This window comes from Ambystoma mexicanum, chromosome 1q (assembly GCF_040938575.1).
Source record: "Ambystoma mexicanum isolate Mex_15411 chromosome 1q, UKY_AmexF1_1, whole genome shotgun sequence".
Classification (NCBI taxonomy): Eukaryota; Metazoa; Chordata; class Amphibia; order Caudata; family Ambystomatidae; genus Ambystoma; species Ambystoma mexicanum.
This window is the reverse complement of record NC_090922.1, coordinates 1238448805-1238471216: the sequence shown is the minus strand read 5'-3', so window position 1 is coordinate 1238471216 and position 22412 is coordinate 1238448805. Positions and strand designations below refer to the sequence as shown.

The following is a 22412-nucleotide window of genomic DNA, read 5'->3' as shown; positions in this document are numbered from 1 at the left end:
TCTGTACAAATTTAAATGTTGTAGGTCGATGTTGAAACAAGGCTGTGTCAATATGTGTCAACTAGGAAGCTTTTATTATTATTATTATTATTATTATTATTATTATTATTATTATTATTAATATTAATAATAAGATTTTGCTTAGTTTAAATAAAACCTTGTACACCAACATACTGAAAGGTTTACATAGAAAACTCATGATCACACAATTTCCTTCATCATTCATGAAAATTACAAATAATCCTACATAACTTTAAAACAATACATTTATATTCCCCATTTCTGTTTTAAAATATCCTAATCTTTAAATGGCATCCACCTTTATATATTCTCTTTTAACAAAGCCAACAAACACCTTATCAGGGTCAAAGTCAGTGATACCAGATTAAACCCGATGCAGCGGCTCTAAAAGTAAAATGAGATAAACACCTGATTGTGAACAATTCTCTTAATATAATCAATCTTTGTTTGTCCAGTGTTTATTTCAGCACACAATGTTTCCAAGCTTCATGTCAATTTACAAAATCTACAATTCCTCAGTTCCACGGGTCGGTTCATTCTTATGCCCATCATTTCCCATGTCTCCAATGAATTAAAATGAAAACCCATATAAAGTGTCTGAACTTTTTCAAGTCAAAAATATTTAATGTATGGCATAAGGCAGCTATATATAAGTATTAATGGCAATTTAAAAAATAAGAAAATGATTTGTGTAATGCATTGGAATAATACACCGACTATGCCCACTACAATGTTTTAAAGACACATTCTATGAGTTTTTGGCATAAATACAAGGTGCAAGAAATGTACATCACTGCAATGCTAACCAAAACAACGACTCACCAATCAACATTATTGTATGTATCCATGAGGGAGTGCAGTATAAAAGGTTTCCAACCAATTGTTTATGAAGGAGGTATCTGTACAAACTGTGACTTTCTACCAGTCTCCCATCTGTCCCAGATTTCATGAAATTATTGCAGTCTTTGGGGCTCATTAGAAGTCGACTGTCCTTTTCCATGGCGCCCATCTTGGAAAAGAGTCCCCATTTAGTAGACTCCCTGGGGGAGTACGGCAGAATTACTCCAATTCTGCTGCAATTTGGTAGAATGGAGGCAGATTTACCTCCAGATCTGAGCTGGAGGTGAATCCTCCAAATTTTCACCAAACCCATAGTTGGGCAGTGCCGTAATGCGACAGTAACAGTATTACCGCTGCATTTTTCCCTCACCCCTAACTCATAATGAGGCTCATTGTCTCGTCCTCTACATTCTTTCTTCCTGAAACATACTATCATTACCTCGTTTCCATACAGACACTAAGTATATCCCAGGAGCCCCATTTAGCAACAATATATATTTTGGCTACAGCCATCACGCTGGAAAAACTACCATTCATATTTCGCGAAGCGACGATTGCTCCAAAAACACAACAATGCCACTTTAGGATTGGTCCAACAAGTCTGTCTACAATTCTCTCTTTCACCTGTATAATCTTACCCCAATAAAACCTGGAGACCAGTTCACCACATATCAAAAAAGGAGCCAATTTCAGGACCAAACCGGAGACATTGTTTATTCGGGAATCTGACGATTTTAAGCAGAAACTCTGTGGATTAGTACATTCTATGAAGGATTTTAAACTGTGCAAATCTAAACCTATTTCATATACTAATTTCCTAAAGGCTCATGAAGACTTCCCTCCAGTGTTCCTCCATCAAAGGACCAAAGATTACTGCACCCATTGACTTTTCAGACTCTCCAGTCACTGTGACTTTTTTTCTAATATTGCGCCCTTCATTAGGTTTGCTTCCAGCAGAGATCTAGGTGGCAACTCTATACCTCCTTGGTATTGCTGGAACAGAGCATGTTATTACATTCACTACCACTGGTCAAATTCTATATTAAATATGTGGAATTTATTCCTCAATTCCTGAAAGAATAAAATAACATTGTCACATATTAAACCCCATAACAAAAATTCCCCTCGATTCCCACGGTATCACTACAAACCGTTGCATACCATTACTGTGAGGTAGGAAACCTTGCATGTAAAACATTTTCAAATGAAAGAATGGGGGTAGGGGGTTGGGGTATTTATTAAAATGGTGGACTGTGGGGGTGGAAACTGTCTGCAATGGGTGGAAGACTAACTGTAACACCATTTCACTCTAAACAATAAAGCTACTCACAAAATTGTCATCCCACACTGTGCGCTCAGTTTCTCAAACTAGTCTCTAAAGGAACTAATCCATTCAAAAACAGCTATACCAAAAACTCATGGTTTAATACTTGATTGTGTCCATATTGTGTCTTATTAAACCAGATACAGTTGCATTGTACATAAATGATTTACACTTTGCCACACATTTGTGTTATGAATTGCCAACAACTCTTAGTGCATGAGCCTATTGTTTCGCCAAACCCTTGGGATTTATCTAGGCTATTAACTGTGTCCTAGTACATCTGAAATATTCAGCACAAATACTGCCTTATTCACATTCCCTTAATACATCATTCAGTTTTGTCTTATATGGTGGAAGGCGATACAGTTTTCATGATCTCAGTTTTTATAAACTCAATCTTCCTACTTGGTTGCAAATAATTGCTGCATGAATTACGCAAAGGTCCTCTGGTTTGTGTCAACTCTATAATTGCATATTAGGTTGTATTTTGTTCCAACCTTTGAATTGCTAGTTCTAGATCCTTAAATTCAATTCCTCCCAACGGGTGATTCTGTCCTGCTGCCTGAGTTACCTCATCAGCAACAATTAACTGTTAAAGTTCACCTTTAAGTGTATGTGCGCAAGATATTTAAAGTCGTCAGCAGCTGAGGTCCATGCGTGTGGGTTCCTCAGTTTTAGTTTCCCAAATTGTTTATTTTAATTTTTTGGGACATTTGTAAGACACCTCTACAAACAAATGGTGTTACAAGGTGCCATAAGACAAAAAAGGGTGGGACAAGGGAGAAAGATAACCATAACGGTCCTACTAGGCCTTGTGACATTCAGATCGTGCAAGTGCAGTAACAAGAAGTGCAGGGGAGAGTGCCTGTCTATGTGAAATGTGAAGTACAAGGGTGGGATGGGAAGTGCATGGTAAGAGGGGAGAGTGCAAGTGAAAGTGGGGTGAAGGATGGGGGGAGAGGGCGAGTGCCAAGGGGAGGCCAGGAGGGCAAGTGCCATGGATTGCATGGGATGCAGGGGGCAAAGGTTCCCATGCTAAGTGCGAGGGTGGAGGGTGGACTGGGCGGGGGGGTGGGAGATGCTGTCCTGTAGAACTCAGAGGGAACCAGGCAGCCAGGGGTGTTGTCAGGGGAGGAGAGGGAACATAGAAGTGAAAAGGAGGGTCTTGAGCTTCCGGAACTTCAGCAGATCCGGCTGAAACCTGAGAGGGGAAGGGAGACCATTCCAGAAGGATGCTCCTGCAGAGGAGAGAGATCTACCCCCCCACTCTTTGAGAGAGGAGTAAAAGATGACACCAAGTTTTTTTCTTCACACGAGGGTGAGGGGAGGGCGGCCAGGGGGTAGGAGGCAAAGAGAGAGCAGGGGTCCCAATGAGAAGGAATTGGGAAGCAAGAGTCACTTTACCATGTCATCCCACGGCTTTAGTGACATCCTTAAACTGACGTGTTTGAAGGGGTATTGCCCCTGGGTGTTTTCCCATATAGTGTCTGGAATGATGTTGCATTGCTATTACATTCCATTTCAAGCCTAATGCGTCAGGTTTCAGGGTGAATATATAGCCATTCACTTGCAGCAACTAACTGGAAGCCTAAAAATATGTTTTAATGTCGAGTGGGAAGACCAACTCCCCATTTCCACACAGACCTATATAAGGTCTGTAATGCTATGCACGTAACCTTTGCCCTGCCATTAGTGCTTTCTAAGCGCCCTTTCAATTTCAAAAAGACTGAACTGGGGAATTCAGTTTGGGAAGTGGGAAGTGTCAACATTTTGAAAGGAGCGGGCGGGGGGAGGAGGGGGATTGTGTGCAGTGGTTTGGTATATTTGGGTTAAGGGAGGGGACGGGGAGTTTTGGGCGTTCAAGTTTAAACATGAGCCTTTGGGAAGAACTAAAACCAGGAGTCTGTTTGGTGTGGGAGGGTGGGCTGACTAGAAGGGGGAAGGGGAAACTACCGATGAATGATGGGGGACCATAAGATATTAACTTGGAATGTGAGAGGGCTCAACAGTTATTTGAAGCGAAATAAGGTCATGCTATATTTGAAGCGACATAAGATAGACGTCGCTCTGTTACAGGAGACGCACCTGACGCGAGAGAAAGTGGAGCTTGTGGGGAGGAAATGGAGAGGAACTGTGGTGGGTACATCGTACTCTGCCTATGCAAGGGGGGTTCTGGTCTGGGTGGCTCTGCATGTCCCATTTAAGCTGATGGAAGAAGAGGTGGATGAGGATGGGAGGTTGGTTATGTTGAGGGGGCTGATAGAGAACAAAGAAGTGTGCATTGTTAATACATATGCCCCTAACCAAAATACGGCGGCATACTTTAGGACGCTGTGTACCAAATTGAGTGCGTGTGTGGGCGGTGCGATGATCTGGGGGGGGGGATTTTAATTGTGTATTGAATCCTAGGATGGATAGGTCGGATGATAGGACGGACAGGCCCAACCCGGCGGCTAAAGTATTGCAGGCGCTGCTGGCCGACTTTTGCCTGGTAGACGTGTGGAGAATGAGACACCCTGGTGAGAGGCAATACTCGCACTATTCGGCTCCGCATCAACTGCACACGAGGCTTGATTATATCTTTGCCACTCCAGACGTAGTCACTGAGAGCACCCATATAGATTATAAAGCGAGAGTCATATCAGATCACTCGCCTTTGATCCTAGGGTGGCAGTAATGCCCCCCCGAGGGCGCGAATACCGACGTGACGCCTCCGAGCGGAGGCGCTTAAAGACCCAGTTTTCAGAGAGGATATGAGAGAGGAGATTGTTGCCTATTTCGAGGTGAATACTGGGAGCGTAAAGTCTGCGGGTACTTTATGGGAGGCTTTCAAGGTTGTGATGCGGGGGGTTGCCATTGCGAAGTCGAAGGGACTGATGGGTGGAGTTCTAGCTGACCTGCATAAAGCCGAAATCGAGCTGGAAAGAGAGTTGGGAGGGGGCGCGGCTGATACAGAAGTAGTGCTCAGATTGCAGCAGCAGTGCGCGAAATACTGGGATAGGTCCTGTAACCTTAATTACAAAAAGTATGTAGAGAGGCAGCATGCAGGGGTAGATAAAACGGGCCCGGCTCCTAGCGTGGTTGTATAAGAGCGAAATCCCTAGATCCCCGATTCGGACCGTGACCAATGCAGAGGGCATCACGGTAGACACCCAAGAAGGTGTTAATAGGGAATTTGCTGAATATTATAAGGTGCTGTCTGAGGATGAAGAGGGGGGCAGCAATGAGGAGATAAATGAGGTACTGGAAGATACTGGCCTGCCCCCAGTTAGCGACGAGGAGAGAGAAGAGCTGGATGCACCGATTACTTTGGAGGAACTTAAGGGGGTCGTAAGGCAGTTACCCACTAGCAAGGCTCCAGGTGCAGACGGGTTCCCCAGCGAATTCAATAAGGTGTACGGGGAGGAGGTGCTCCCCCCCATGCTGGAAATGCTCAACGAGGCGTTGGAGGTGGGACGGTTGCCGGAATCACTTAGGGAGGCGATTATAATACCGCTCCCCAAGCCCAATAAATCGGGACATGATTGTGGCTCCTACAGGCCCTTGTCGATGTTGAACCAGGACAGTAAGATACTGACGGCTGTCCTGGCCAACAGAATGCGAAAAGTAATCGGCAAGTTAATTCACCCAGACCAGACGGGCTATGTCCCGAGCAGGAACATCACCCACAATCACAGACGGCTCCATCGAGTGGTCGAATGGGAGTGCAATAACGATGGCGAAATGGCGATTGTGGCACTGGATGCAGTTAAGGCGTTCAACTCGGTTAAGTGGCCATGGTTGCTGGCGGCCCTAGCAGGATATGGAGTGGGGCCAGGCTATATCAGATGGGCTAAGATACTATACAATGAACCGCTGGCTAGAGTTCGAACGGGTTCGGTGGTGTCTGAAAGGTGGCAGCTGGGCAGAGGCACTAGACAGGGGTGTCCCTGGTCCCCGATGCTTTATATTTTAGCCCTGGAGCCCTTAGCAATCTATTTTAGGCAACAATATGACCCAATCGGTACAGAGGTGGACACTTTATATCCTTGTATGCAGATGATATGTTACTATATCTGAAATACCCGGAGGAAAATCTTCAATATGTTTTGGAGGTAATGGAGAGGTATGCCAGGCTGTCTGGTATAGCGGTGAACCCCCAGAAATCTAGTATATTCCCGCTGGGTAGCTATGTGGGAATTCAGGCAGAAGGGTTGCCGGTCCCGTGGGCAGTGAGCTCTTTTCGCTACCTGGGAATAGAGGTGTATCACACGGTAGAGGAGGAACATAGGCGCAACACGGAAATAGCTATTGGGAAAATCGGGAAATGCATGAGGTTCTGGGAGAGGTTGCCTCTGGCGATGATGGGCCGAGGTGCTATGCTTAAGATGGTGGTTTTACCTAGGCTGTTGCATTATTTTAACAATATCCCATACAGGATACCTAAGAAGTTTTTTGTTAAGCTGCATAGTATGTGCAGGGACTTTTTGTGGCACGGTACCCGGAATAGAGTTGCATTATGGAAGCTGCAGAACTTCTACGAGAAAGGCGGTATTAAACTGCCTAATTTTGAGGTTTACTATGTTGCGGCGCAACTGCAATACGTGGCTAAGTGGCTCTCGGATGACGAGACCCCTGAGCACAGGTTGTTTGGGAGGAACTGTACTCCTTTTTATTTGCGAGAAATGATCTGGGTGGCTAGCTCGGAAATGAAGGAGCGCCCTAGAATGCTGGTGCTAGGGCGTAATATTTGGCGGCGAGCCTGCCGGATGATGGGGGACCCTTTCCCGTGTGTTCTGCAGATACCGTTGGTCGCACTGGTGGAGGGGGACAGGCAGCTGAGAGTAATTATTAGGACCTACTGGGAATCAGTGGGACTGGTCACGCTGGGAGACATGTGGCGAGACAGGACTATTATGACCTTTGAAGGACTCGGGGGGGGGGGGGGGTGGGGGGGGTGACGGGACTACACATAGGCCAATATGTCACTTATCATGTACTAGTGCAGAAGATTCGTAGTATGTGGCCTGAAATGTCGTTAGCTGAGGAACCGGATGCTACGGCGGGGGTAATATATGATATATCAGAGGGCGGGCATGAGGTCTCAAGGCTGTATGAGATGATGATGACCAAGGTGGGGAAGGACTTGGGGCACTTGAGATTAAAATGGGAAACAGAAATGGGAGCCCCGATTGAAGATGGGATGTGGGAACGGGCTTTGGGATATCATAAGAAGGTGTCGAGAAATGCCAGGTTTAAACAAATACAGCTATATGTTACGCACAGGGCATACATGACCCCTCTTAGAACATCGAAGTTCCGAAATGTCGGGCGCCAGGCGTGCCCTAAGTGTGACGATGAGAGCGCTGACATGATACATATGTTCTGGGCGTGCCCGGTAATCGGAAGCTACTGGGGCGAAGTGGCGCAGAGGTTAGCGGTACAGGGGGTCATGCTCAAGACCTGGGCCTGCTTGTTGGGAGGGTATCCCAGAGCGAAGAAACTTAAACATGTAGAGAAATTGAAAGACTTGGCATACGTGCTTGCGAAACGAAGGATTGCCATGGGATGGAAGGGGTGTCACAGGCCACGAGTGGAAGTCTGGTGGAGGGACCTACAAAAATGGGTGGAGGCTGAAATGGCGGTGTGGCAAGAGGCTAGTAGCAATACTGGGGATGAGGAAATGGGCTCCCTCCCTGCGTGGAAACTATTGATAGCTGAATTGTTTGGAGCAGTATTGGATCCAGCTGAATCTAAAGGCAGCGATGCCCAGCCGCACGGAGCAGATACTGAAAATGAAGAACACACAGGCTCATAAGGGGGGGTGGGATTGGGAGTGTAGTGTTTTAGGTTGTAAAATGTGTTTAAATTGAAACGTCATAAGCTTTACTGAATGCTGGTTGTTTGGTTTTAATAAAAACATTTTAAAAAAAAAACATTTTGAAAGGAGCTTCTCTCTCTAATCGGTAAAGAGGTAGAGATGCCCAATATGCGACATCAGCCCAAAATGGCTCAGTAATCGTTCTAGGTTTTGAAGCAAAAGGGTATGTTTGCCTGTAAAGATGCGCATCCCCAACTACTTGAAGGTATCTTTTCCAACTATGAGAAAGGCCTCCTCCCTACCTGCACCTGGAATCAAATCTATTTTTTCCAATATTCCTTGAGTCCGCTATAACAATCTATATTTGGCAAATAGTGTTAAGAAATCCATAACCGTAGGCTGCAATATTTCGGGATCCCCTAAAATGTTCAGCAGATCATCTGCATATAGCAGCAAGTCAATCTTCCTGTCCGTTAGCCCATCGGAAACTAAGTCGTTCACCATCCTACCGCAGCCATTTGCTAGCGGCTCCACTGCCAGCATGAAGAACTGGGAAATAAGCAAATCTCTGTTTAGTAGCTTTTAGTATAGTGAAGGGGCGCTGAATTACTCTATTGACCCACACAGTAGCCATGGGCTCCTTAATACAGCAACTTAATCCAAACCATAAAGGCACTCTCAAACCCCATCTTATCCACGACAGAATTGAAAGCCTTCCCTTGGCCTAACTACTACCACAGCTAAGGGGCACCAGATAGTTCCTACCATGTCAACAGCACCGTAAAGAGCCATCTGATATTCATCATTGTCACCCTTTAAGGAATTCATCTACATTGATCCATGTGGATTAACTTCGCAATACTCTTGGACATGTATTCTGACAATATTTTTGGCCTACATTTTTGTTTTCCGCATTGATAAGGGAAATTGGCCAGTGTGTGGCACAATTATCTGGAGGCCTATCTGTCTTTGGGATCACTGCAAATGTACATTGCTTTAAGTCAGGAGAGAAATCTCTTGCCTACTGTGACCATACTTAGCATTGGTGCACTAATATTCCCATCCAGCTTCTTCCATACCTCGACTGGGAATCCGATAAGACTAGGGGTCTTTCCAGCTGTCTAACCAAAGACTGCCGCCTCAACTTCCTTGATCGTGATGTCCATGTCTAGCTACTTAGCTTGTTCATCAGTAAGCCTCAGGACTGGGATTTTGGTAATAAACACATTGAAGCTCTGTTCTTCACCAAAGTGATTGTTCTGATACAGAGTTTGGTAGAACTGAGTAAAAGCCTCTGTATAGCCTGGTCTTCCTGAATGCATTCTTCTTTTCTATCATTATTCTGTGGAAGTATGAAATGTTTTCCTCTCTTTTTTTAATCCATGCGTGCAATCGCCCACCTTTATCCCCTTATTCGTAGATATTAGCCCTAACTCTCCTTGTGAGCTAATCTAGTACAATCCATAGCACAATAACAATGGCATTTCTTAGACCTCAAACATTCCTGATGGACAGCAAGATCTATGCCAGAGAAAATATCGGTTTCTAAAACGTCAAGCTTCCCTTCTCACTCCATAGGCCCAATCCTATCCCTATCCTTGCCTCTGTAATGGAGATTTAACACACAACACTGACCTTTATGCCTCCCACAAGGTTATATCGTACTCCACTGAAGCATTATTGAATTCAACGTATGCAGGTGTTTCATTCTCTAAATATTGAACCATGTCAGTAGAAACCAATAGGTGTTGAGATGCCATATAGACTTATGTCACTGTTTCCTTAAACTTCTAATCTCTCAAATCATGTGGGCCTCACCCAGTGCGATGAAATAGTACTCCAATCTGGACATAAATAGCGAACCCCAAAACAAAACAAGAAGCCCCGCTGCAGCAGATGTAATCACTCCCACCCATCCAGCAGACCCATTGTGCATGCCAAATTATATAGCAGAGTGTGACCGGAAATTGTGCTGTGATCCCCTTTGATCTATCCAAGAAAGTGTCCATAACATTGTTAAAATTACACCCAGCATCCTCTGTAGTTTTTGTAATCACTACAAATATATTGGGAAGGGAGAGGGTAAACACTCAGTATCTTTAGGTTCTCTCTCCCTTAAAATCACCCATAACCATAACATATCGACCCCTTGACAACATTAACAACTTTTAGGGGAAACGGCTTCTGCATAACAAGCACTCTTTTAAAAACCCTGGCGAAACCTGCATGATATGTTACTGTGTATCACATTCTACACAAAAACTACAATCATTACACATTAAGTGAGTCCCCTGAATAAGAACAATGTGTGGCTTATGTATCTTTAGAAATGTAGACACTGTTCACCTTTTGAACTTCTCACACAACCCAATACCATTCCAGGTCATGCAAAAAATCCACTGCCATCCTAGATGTCTTCCCACACTGACATCACATTCCCTCACTTCACCACGCCTCCGCAGCCAATCAAGTTTCAATTGGTGACCATAAATAAACCTAACATCCTAACCTCTTCTAACTTCCTCCATCCCATTCTCCCTAAAACCCAGAAGCATTTGTTGCCCATAGTTAACAGCATAAAATAAATAACCTAGAGGTGTGGGCCTCCAGGCGAACAAGAAGACAAAGAAAAACACTACTGTTAATGCCTCGAGTACAGAACCATATTAGCCCCCCTGTCTATAACACCTTACAATAAAACCATTAAGAAATGTATTCAGGTCTATGTGCTGTTGATATCCTTAGAGCCATGATTAGGTTCCCACCCCAGGATCCTGGACGCATGACTCTAGGGCTACCCAGCAATTCGGAGATGGAGTCTCATCATTCCCCGAAAAAATAGCTTTGCTCATATCCCTAGGTGGCTGCTCAGTCCTTCCACAAAAGGTATTATTCCCTAGTGGGTCTGTAGCCCTGAAGTGTAATCGTATAGCTGATGCTGCAAGATCAAAGTGCATTCCAAGATTACAGAACCATCAAAACATTATATAATACTGTTAATTTCACCTGCAATTACCACACCTTACAACCTACAACAAAGGCACAAGAAGTAAGGAAAACAGTTTGATCAGTAACCAAACCACCAAAGAGGTAAGGCTTCAGCAGCATTAATGGGAACTGACTATGTTCTGTCGGTTTTTCTTCTTTGGTTTGTTTTTGGCCCCCGGTTCAGTCACTGCATGAGGCATGGCGCTTGACTGCAGGACCAGCAGGTCAGACAGAGCCATCTTTTCAAATGTATCACTCGTTTATCAAAACAAAAAGTCTTCATTTATTATTGTACCATGAAAATATGTTCTTTGAACATGTGGAATGTGGCAGTGGTGTTATAAAGGAATCTGTCTAAATGTCAAAGCTAACACTGATGTGTACTTTCTAGACTACAGATAAAAGCAAAAGAAATTCAATGCACCCTCTTCTATTCCCCCTTCAGTTTATTGCAATACAAAACATTTCTATTCATTGACAAGCATTGCTTTGTTTCCACAATTGGTTTAGAAACTGCTCCCATCAATAGGTGAAAAACTCTCATGAAAATGCTCTTGAAATCATAAGACCACTGGCCGGCATACTCATGGCATCAGAATATTTTTTTTAACTTCATGTGTCTTTATAACTCAATGAACATTCATGTTCAAATAAATCCACTATTCCACTGTATACAAATCTCCAATAGCATAACCACGACGATATACTCACTTTATCTTCTTGAAAGCATTATACAGTGCAAGGACACTACAAACTAGTAAGGGCAATAAACCACCAGCAAAGGATGACATAATCTATCCATTACCACACTAGGCAGACCGAACATTGGCTATACAATCATACTATCATATGGTGGAATAAACGTGCTTCCCATTATTCCCAAACCCGTTTAATACATGAAGATCATAGTTACCTATTTGGCCAGCAATAACAGGAGGCCTTACAACCAGCAGAATCAGTTTGTCCAGTAAGAGATGAAGAAACCGTACCACTGGCTCCAGCTGAGATGAATTCAAAGCTAAAATGCTGCTCTTCAATTCACTCTCCAAGTTGTTTTCCATAATTCTCAGGTCTCCTATTCGAACAGGGAACATGTGCTCATCCAGGGCATGAACAAGTGCAAAGAACTTGTCAAGGTAAGCATCCTAGCATACAAGCAAAAAGAGTTGTGTATGCAGTTATCACCAAAGATTTATGAAACAGCACGCACAAACATGTTTTTACCATTGCAAGAGTCTAAACATTAGAAAAAGGATATGTGCCAATTGAAATAAGATTACAAGATTAAAATATGACGCAAATGGTCCTTTTTAAAGGTATGCAGAAATATCAGCTGTTGCCTATTGGACCTGCAGGAAATTATCTGTTCAGTGGAGTAGCCTACTAGACTCAAGTCTCGTGTTTTTAATTTGTTAGAAGGTTATACACTGCACACACATATTTGTTGAAAGACACACATGAAAAATAATAGATATAATACATTTTACAATACATACATCAAAGATTTCACACAGTTAAAGCAATGTATCACCATGAAAACATTCCACGGATATACACCCAAACATATATATAGTACTTTTTTGTCTGATTTACTTTCATCTAGTTTCCCTACACAAATTATTGGTTGGTGGCGTTAGATTGACGATGTTTTTTTTAATTTGGAAAGGAAATGAAAGTGAATGGGCATCTTTTGTGGACAGCATTAACAACAATACTATGAATCCGAAATTCACTGAATGTCATAGCTCCACTGGGATTGTATATTTGGATGTCAATGTGAGGCTTGATAACTTTGGCATTCACACATCCCTTTACAAAAAACCCACCAACACAGGCCTCCCTCTGCATGCCACAAGTTGTCATCCGCCCTCCTGTAAGAATAGCATTCCCTATGGCGAATTTATTCCCTTTCGGCGCAACTGTACAGGTATCCTTGAACTTGACCGGTGTTGCAGTCTGGCTGCCGTTGGTTTTTTACAACAGGGTTATCGAAAGAAGATTATAGAAATGCCTTTGTTAAAGCACGTGCACTTTCGAGGGAAAAGCTATTGCATGGTCCTACCAATAAGAAGAACGAGGACCATGATGATCATCGTCTCATTGTCACATTTAATAATGCTTCTTATGATGTCCGGAAGATTATTATGAGACATTGGCGTATTCTCATGCTTGACAAAGCAATCTTGGTCCAATACTGCCGAAGTGCCCTATACTGACCTACAAACAAGCACCTTCGCTGAAGGACAGACTGGTTTCCAGTTATTTATCACCTGTCCAAAAAACTCTACCATGACCAATTGGCTACCAAGTTTTCCAAAAGGGTTTACCAAGTGCCAAAAATGTAAGGCCTGTCCACACGCTACTGCCTGCAAATCCTTTATACATCCTATTACAGGCACTGAATTTAGGCTAAAACATTTTATCAACTGTGATACCCCTTTTGTAGTGTATGTCCTCACGTGTCCCTGCCGAAAATGGTACGTAGGGTCCACTACATGTATATTGAAGCTCAGAATTTTGCAGCACCTAAGAGCCATTAAGAATTTTGACCCTACGTACCCCATGGCCAAACATTTCAATCAGGAACATCATAGTGATGTACACCTTCTTACGTTTTTTGCTGTTGCCCATATCCCGATTAACTTGAGAGGTGGTGACCCAACCGTTAAACTTAGACAATTGAAAACCAGGTTAATTTTAGACTTTGATACTAAATACCCCAATGGTCACAACGTGGACGAGGAGTTGCATACTTTTATGGGCAACTGATACTTTGTTCCTTTCACTCCAGTTTTTCTTGTTCTTGTCTGTCTGATTCTGGTTACCTAATATTGCTTCTCTTAGGTACTAATAAGACATACTGCTCTGGCCTGGAAACGCCTTGTTTATTTTAATTTTATTATCTGTGTTATTGCACCAGACCCATTTTCTTTTTGGTTTTACGGCTGTCTTGCCATTCTGATACATTAAGGGACCGTTACTATTATGATTTTGATATAGGTTTATTCTAAATCTATTTTTTCTATGGATATTGCTCTCTTTCCTTCCAATTTTTGCCTTCTCTCCTTACTTGTTATTCTATAATGTTGAGCACTGTGTAGATTTCTTGTTTTCATATATTTGCTTTTTACTGTGTGGGCACGTGATCAACAAAAAAACCAACTACTTTTTAAAGAATTTAGGGCATGTAGTGTCTTTATTCCAACCCTAGCTTGCAGCCATATGTATTTTAATATGGAATTTTATCGTAAAATCCTTGTACTTGCACTTGCACTTTATGAGTACCAAAAAAAGTTTGGTCTCTTGTCTATTGCTGCTAAATCGGTATGTTTACATGGAAATGCACTTGCACTTCATGAGTATCAAACTACTTTGGTTGATTGTCCACTGCTGCTAACTCGGTATGTTTACATAGAAATGCACTTGCACTTTATGCTGTAACTGTGGGCCGCCCCACTCATCAGATCTTTTGCTATTGCACTTGCACTTTATGGCCCATTTATAGAAACATGTTTTAATTTCATGGTCGCATATTTCTGATAGTGATGCATTTATTTTTAACAAGCCACTATTAGCTTCATATGTACATTGTTATTCTATTTATTGTTTTCATCGACTTTATATTACTGCTATGTTAATATGTTTACATAATATTCCACTTGCACTTTATGTTATAACTATTGACTGCATGTTTCGGAAAGTGATGTTTTCATTTCCAAGAAAAAAATATTTTTGTTTATGCATCCATATCAATAATCCTTTATTTTTTATCATGGGACTTATATTTCAGTATTATGCTTACCTCTTATTTTGTGACACTTTAAACATGTTTCTTGAATTACTTTACTGTGCAATGTATTGTACTGCCATATCTAATTGTTCTTATCATTGTTATGTTTCAGACTTTACTCCAGTCTAACATGGCTGCCCTGGTTTTTACAGCATAGTGGTTGACTTGTGGAAACAGACAAAATGGAAGAGGGACTACTGTGCAATATGTATTGTGTTTTTCACTCTGGTTCCCTAACGTGACCAAGCGCTCAGGGAAGCGCGAAACGCGTCGTTCAGGACCCATCCTTGGCATCCTGCTTTGTTTGCTGTGTGTGTTTTGCTTTTTTGCCTTTTTTTACCATCATTAAAACTCGTGTCTTTACTTTGATTCGAGTTTGTCATTTCTGGGACCTGAAGTACCTCATGGTGGAGTGCGTTTTTTTTCCCTCTGTTGTGCTTTTTGATATATATATATATATATATATATATATATATCCTTTTTCTTCACACTGATGGAATCAGGCAAAAACGAGCAGCACTCTTCACTTCTCCCGAAAAGATAGTCCGGACATCCAGTTCAAAATTAAAATATAGTCTTTATTGGTGCCTTGCAGAACGGCACAAACAAATTAAAAAGCCATTAACATGCGGCTCCCCCAAAGTGCAAGAATAGTGTGTGCGTTGGGAACGTTATATATATATATATATATCACTGAAAAGAAATTGTTCAAGGGACGTTATGGTTACAAGTAAAACTGAAAAACCTCAGAAATTGGCCAGCTATGGTAAGCTAAGCAACCATAACTCGTGCCACCACTGTGCACTGCTAAGACTAACACCCAGGACATCAAATATGACATCACAAATGGCAAAAGCACATTTCTGCCAACTGGCTAAAGCTCCTCGTGCAACTTGGGTGAAAATCAGTCTTCCCCCAATAACTTTGCACCCCTTTTTACAAATCTGCACCAAACTTTACATATATATTTTTGGAAAGGTTTTGTGGTAATTCGTCGAACAGCGCAATAGTTATAATCTGCCCACAAAGTGTGCCTCCTATTGGAAAGGCAACTACCTCAGACCCTGTAATACACACACATATGCAAACACATCTATATAGATAAATAAATAAGATAATTGGAGAACGAACATCACTCGCCCTAGTTCATTCCCGATCGGGTCATATTAATGTAGTTTACATATCCAGCCTTCAATGAACTTTTACAGAATCCTAAAGTGTATTGAGAATCAGCCAATTTCTAATTACACAATCTCAGACTCTGATCAATCCATAGGTTATTTAGGCATTTCGAATTGAAACCATTCTACGTTTGTCACCCAATGAATTGTACAATTACCACTGATAAAACAATGCGATAAGCGATTTTGTATTCCTACGTTTTAAAGAAAAGGGCCCCTTGACCTCATGCATCAAAAATAACTTTCTTATGTCAGTGAAAATTGTTGTATTGTGTGGGATATATTGACCCACTCAACAGCATTTCCCCACATCACCAAGCTGCATTTGCGCAGAAACAGCCAAATGGCTGCGCTGGCTCCTGTGAGCGCCAGGGCTCAAAACTGCGTTTGGCAACAACAACAAAAATGGCTGCACCAGCCTGCCAAGCACTCATTGGGCAGGATGGAACAAGGGGGCCCATTGAAGGAGATTGCCAGTGGGTTCCAACATAAACAAAAGGAAGAAAGTGAAAAAGCAGCGTTGCTTTGCTGCAAAAGCCGAAATCTCCATTGAAAAGAAACCCTTTTTCACCTTTAAAAAATGCTGCTGTGACGCTAATTTCCTCTGTTCCTTAAAGCCACTGTGAGTAATAAGCCCTACCAAGCCCTGTGTGTCGCCCTGTGCCTCAGCAAAACCAGGCATGATTCTGAACTGACAAGTCCTGTCAAACCAACTCTAAAAAATAAATCAACCAGGAACTTTACTTTTACTTACACAGGAAACGCATTCATTTTCTTTGCAAAAGTATCCAAAACTCAGCTGTTCAGAGAGAGACTCTAGCTGAGCCATGCCTGTTTCAATGTATCCATGCTTCACACCAACTCCAGCATTTCAAGAGAATACCTATAGCTGCATGACAGTGTGTGAATCTGCAGGAGATGAAAAGTTGAATTTAAGAAGGAAGGCCTGCTGCACCACATGTAATAAAAATGGGCCTTTGCAAACTGTGTGTTGGAACAGTACACTGGTGAATGAAAGCCTGCCAGTCTTTAGAAATATAAAGAGGTTTTTTGCTGGTGAGACTATATAACATGGGTTATTCTGTGCAATAAGGCCTGTTTTAATTATGGATTTAAGATCAGAAAATAAAGGTTAACACTATGGTGGCTGGAGTTGCAAGTTGAAAAACAGGTGTTCTGCTTGGAGGGGTGGCACCAAAAGGAGGGCTGTCTCTCAGCAGATACTAACAACCCCCTGATAATTACGGGGGTGAATGTACTTTCGTCTCTGCTGGGACCCTGACAATGAAGCTCCCAGGGAAGGAAGTCTGAAGTGTGAAGGGGCAATAAAACTTCAATCAAGGGAGAAACCCCCACCATGCTCTGAAAGAAAATGACAGTTGGTAGCAGTTGAAGGAAAGAAAAAAATGACCCAGGGACAAAGGGACTGCCATTTGTTCCCAAACAATTCTATCTCTGCAGCAAGACTTTGAAAAATTGAAAAAATGTTGCAGTTCAAAAGTGATATTTTTGTGCTTTCTTTTGGGACGTGATAGAAGTCACTGACACCTTGGGGACAGAAAGGGCAAAGTATTGAGGATAAATAGAAAAGTATCAATGTTGCAAACATAAATGTTTGTACATGCATCCCTTGGGATAATTCACATCTATATATAAAGTTCTGGATTTTAGGTCAAATCTTTCATGCTCAAAATTACCACAATGTATCAGAAGGGCGAAACAAGGTTCCACAGACTGGAGGATTGGACTGATATGTGCTGCACAAAATATGTAACCTGAGTATGTAATTTGCTAAGAGATTGCAATTGTATAAATGTATGTTTTTGGCAAAATCAGATTTTAAGTAAAGTAATTGTGGGAGTTTTTGAACATTGTAAAACTCCCATCATAAATCTGACATCATTACCAGTTGAGAGCGAGGTGGAGACTTGCACCCCTGTCCAATCCAAGTAGTTTAGAGGCGTGCTTAGTTAACCCTGCTCAGCCTATACTTTGATGATGTCATTATGCACTATAAATTAGGGTCCCTGACAAGACTCTACAGACACAGACTCTTCCTGATTTCCTGCGCTGCGTTCCTGTACCTGTCATCTTCCCGATCCAGTCTCCAACTACAAGGCCAAGCATTGCTGATCCTACTACAGGGCCCACTGCAAATCCCAAGCAGTGCTGATCCCATTCCAAGCAAGGCCTCAAATCTAAAAACTCCACTAAATCTCCCATTCACATGGGGAAAGCTGTGGTACCTTTGACATCATGATCCAGCTTGGCTTGCTGCCACTAATTGCATGCTGCTGCAATCCTGTTACCCTGATGACCTTTAGTATCCAGTGAACAGAATTGCCGTCCAGTCCTTGCCAGCCGGTGACCATAACTGCACAGCTGTTTGCCAGGTGCTCTGCTGTACAGTGGCCAGACCCAATTGACTGTCAAAAAGCCCAAAACATAAAAGTGGATTGTGAGTATTTCATCACCCCATAGAAATCCATAGCATACCATGTCTTGCCTTGTCCGTATCCCATTCTATAAGTCATCCTATCCTTATCCTGATAACTTGCCCCACTGTCAGAATTCTCTGTGCATTTTTCCATTAATCTCCAAGCATCAGCGCTGCTTTTCTCTTTATTTCTGTCTTGCATAGATCATATGTCATTAGCGATATTCTGATTAAATAAAGTTATTTTCTGTAAAGAAAAGGGGTAAACTGCGTGAAGGGTTACAACTGCAGCGTAACTTAGAGAATTCACGGGTGGCATTCCTCTTTTCTTAGTCATTACATCTAGTTCAAAGTAAAACTGTTCTTCTCACAAACTGATTTCCTTTGCAATTTCACCCTTCATTTTAGTCAAATCGCGGCTTTTTCTATCTTGCATAACTCTTTCAATTTAACAGCTAGAGACTTACTTTTACATCCATTCTGTACCTGTGATATCTACCTATACCTCAACATAAAACTCCAAATCACTGTATTTTACCCGTTTTTATTAAAAACCGTTTGGGTAATTTTAGGCGGGAATTGCAAAAGTGTACATTTTAAACGTGTTATGTGACTGCAAGACGTTTTAAACTTTCCACTCATTTCTGAACTTTATGCTTTTGGTAATCCATTCTTGTGATTGTTAGTATCTTTGCATGGTTGCTTTAGTAAGGAATTTTATTCAGTTTAAGGTTTTTAACATCCATTCATTATTGACTTATCCATTTCCGAGTGTCATTTCACAACGTTGCAAGGGTTTAAAATCCATTTTTCTCTCTTATTTGAGGAGGGAAGGTCAGATTTAGATTCCGTTTTCAGTTTCTTATTCTTGGGTACCTGCAGAATTGATTATTGGTGGCTTGAGGGAACATTGCAGGGGGAAATACTGACTTCGGTGCTATCTATCCTAAATCAAACAGTGCTCCTATTCTGTTGTGCTGTGTATTCTCCACTAAAAAAGTCAAACCTAGTGCATTGCCCACATTCTCATTGTAACCATCACCCAATTGGTGATTGCTGCCCCATATTAAAAAGTGTGTGATTTCTTTTGAATTTCAAATAAATAAATAAATAAATATTGCATTTGACCAACCAGTCTGGTTCATGGTCTATTGTGACCAGGGGTACTTGAAAAGGGGGTGTGATATGAGTGGTGTACCATCCCAAAATGTAATCCACATAAATAAGGAGATAATCACCTCAATTAGGTGCTACATACTAGGCCGAGACCAAGGTGTGCGTGTCACCCTATTGAAATCCTTAACAATTGCCAAGTAATCATGCCTTGAACATTTCAATAAATCTGACCAAAGATTAAGCTTACACCCAACGTAGAATAGGGCTGAAACAAAGTCCAGATAAAAATACATGAACTTCCATCTCAACTTCTTTGCTTTCTGTTACCCATGTGGCCGGAAACCACAGCCTATAACACCAAATGCTTGAAGAGAGGGAGGTTAGGAGAGGTTACATATTAAATATCAGATTTACATTGAAGCTCCTCGGCTTTGGCCAGTGCAATGTGGCTCTATTTGGCGGGAATTTATGTTGAGGCCTCTTAAAAAAACAGGGGGTTCCACAAGTGTAAGTGAACCTAAATAAGAAAGAATAGGAATAACAAATAATTTGTCTTTCTGGAATTCTATACAAAATTGCTACACTCATTAAAGGGGTGAAAGATCATATTCTATCACTTCCCATGATGTCACTTCGGGTGGGGTCAAAGAGGTCAACGGTTATGTGATATCACATCCGCTCCCCCTGGCATTTTGGTGAAATGACATCCCTGGTGCCCACCACAGAAGACCTTGCGACACAACATCCAAGATCTGCAAAATGTCTGCCAAGTTACCCTAGAAGTGAGACCACTAACTCCAAAGTAGCCAATGTAGCAGCCTTATGCATATCTACGGCTCTGGAACCATCAGGAGGAAATGAGGCCCAGAATATGCAGAAAGGTAGAGGGCAGAACAAGTTGCTGAGACTAAAAGACATGAACCATCTGAAGGATGCTCACCACCTGATCCTTGGGAGAAAAGGTCATGCCAAGCTGGGTGTACAAGACAGTTCCAATAAACCAGAGGGACTTGGATAGTGAAAGGTGGGACTTCTTGAAGTTCACAGAAAAGTCCAAAATGTGCAATAGGCTGTATGTGTGATGCAAATATGCTGACATTAGGTCTGGGATATGCGGTCGAATGAACCAATCTTCCAGGTATGGGAAAATTAGCATTTTTTCCCTCTTGAGACGAGCCTCTATTACCACTAGCAACTTGTTGAAGGCCCAAGGTGTAGAAAGAAGACCCGTCGGCAGAACTCTGAACAGGCAATGGGTGTTTCCTACAACAAACCTTGTGTACTTCCCGCGCTTGAGATGAATTGGCAGATGGAAGTAGGCATACTGGAGATCCAGAGACACCAACCAGTCCGGCAGTTAAAGGGACTACAGGATCTCGGCCAAAGTGGACCTCTTGAAGTTCACCTTTAGCATGTACAATTTCAAGAACATCAGATCCATGGTAGGATGCAGGACCCCATCTTTCTTTGGAAACAAAGTAAAAGGAGTACCAGCCTTCTCCCTCACTATGAAAGGGACACCAGCTCGACAGCACCCTTTCTCAGAAGTTGAAAGACCAACTCCAATAGGGGAAGACCTGGAGGCAGTAAAGGGCCGGACGGAGGGTGATGGGGTGGGAGTTGAAAAACGGGAGGCATTACCCCTAAAATATGGCCTGTAATGCCCAAGTGTCAGAGGTGGCATTATGCCACTCCTGTACATTGACTGCCCATAAAGCCAGGACGTCTTACACAAAGACATTGGGCCTCATTACAAGTACTCCGGTCCGGAATTAACACTGCCGGTAAAACTATACCGGCACCGTTTCCATGTCCGCCCAATCATGAACCGCGGCCCCGGTAATAGCACCACCCTAAACCGCCACCGCGGAAATAGGGGTCCCGTTAAGTCCGTCTGCACGGAAACCCCTCCGTTACCGTCAACACAAAACACTGTGAGCATCACAACTAGCGCGGACACGGAAATACCGGCAAAAAATGGCGTAAATACCGTGATCACGAACACGGTTGGTGTGCTGCACGGCATATCACAACCCTGTTTCTCCAAACTCCTGGTACAGGTACTGGATGCCCTGTTGCGCCATGTGTCGGAACACATAGCCCTACCCCGCACCCTCCCCGAGGTCATTGCCACCAAGTTGGCCTTCCATGCTATAGCAGGCATGCCAAATTGCATAGGCGCAGTTGACTGCACCCACGTTGAGCTGAAAGTACCACGTGCAATTGAGGCAGTGTTCCGCAATAGGAAACAGTATCACTCTTTGAATGTCCAGATGGTTTGTGATGCCATGCAACTGATTACACACTGCTGCGCACATTTCCCAGGCTCATCACATGACTCAATGGTACTGCGGAATTCCACGTTGCCACGGTACATGGAACGCTATGCCGGACAAAGCACATGGCTATTGGGTGAGTACAGCTGACGATGCTACAACCCTGTCGAAGTGGTGTGTGTGTGTGTGTCCAGGCCAATGAGCATTGTGAGTGTGCCGCTGTGACCGCACATGCATCACCCCCCTTCCATCTACCAAATACACAGTGGATGCCAAACATCATGAAGGAAGACATGACAGGGCACCACAATGTGCCCGTGCACACGCTGGCACAGCCAATCCCGTCACTGTCCCATGAACCTTGTGCCACTGCAGACACCCACCCTCAATTGAAACACTGCCTCAAAAGGCACGAGAGGCGTGTAAATGAGACGAGGTGTATTTACTACTTCCGTACAGTGGAGTCACTCTGCCATGTGTGGACAGCACTGCACCGTGACATGCACACAATCAAATGTCACCCGCAGGGCACAGTAAACATGGAAGTTAATGTGTAGGCCCATATCCAATTAGCGACATACATTGTGATGCCCAAAACATACCTCCATACACTGCATGGTACATATGCATGAATAAATG

The 22412-nt window shown here is 42.8% G+C and overlaps 1 protein-coding gene and 1 long non-coding RNA gene across 15 annotated transcripts in view; one reads left to right on the top strand and one right to left on the bottom strand.

Annotated features, from left to right (window-relative positions):
- The window catches only part of LOC138544921 (uncharacterized), a 191407-nt gene extending 176276 nt beyond the window's left edge, over positions 1-15131 (top strand). Inside the window, exon 3 of the long non-coding RNA XR_011290760.1 lies at positions 14876-15131. This is a non-coding gene — a long non-coding RNA (uncharacterized lncRNA). The remainder of the gene's footprint in view (positions 1-14875) is intronic.
- Positions 1-22412, bottom strand: part of DOCK7 (dedicator of cytokinesis 7) — a 1498361-nt gene that overhangs the window by 702052 nt on the left and 773897 nt on the right. For all 14 annotated transcript variants that reach the window (XM_069642017.1, XM_069642019.1, XM_069642018.1 and 11 more), the window contains one exon: positions 11887-12118. In XM_069642017.1, coding sequence (XP_069498118.1) covers positions 11887-12118 — 232 coding nt within the window. The remainder of the gene's footprint in view (positions 1-11886; positions 12119-22412) is intronic.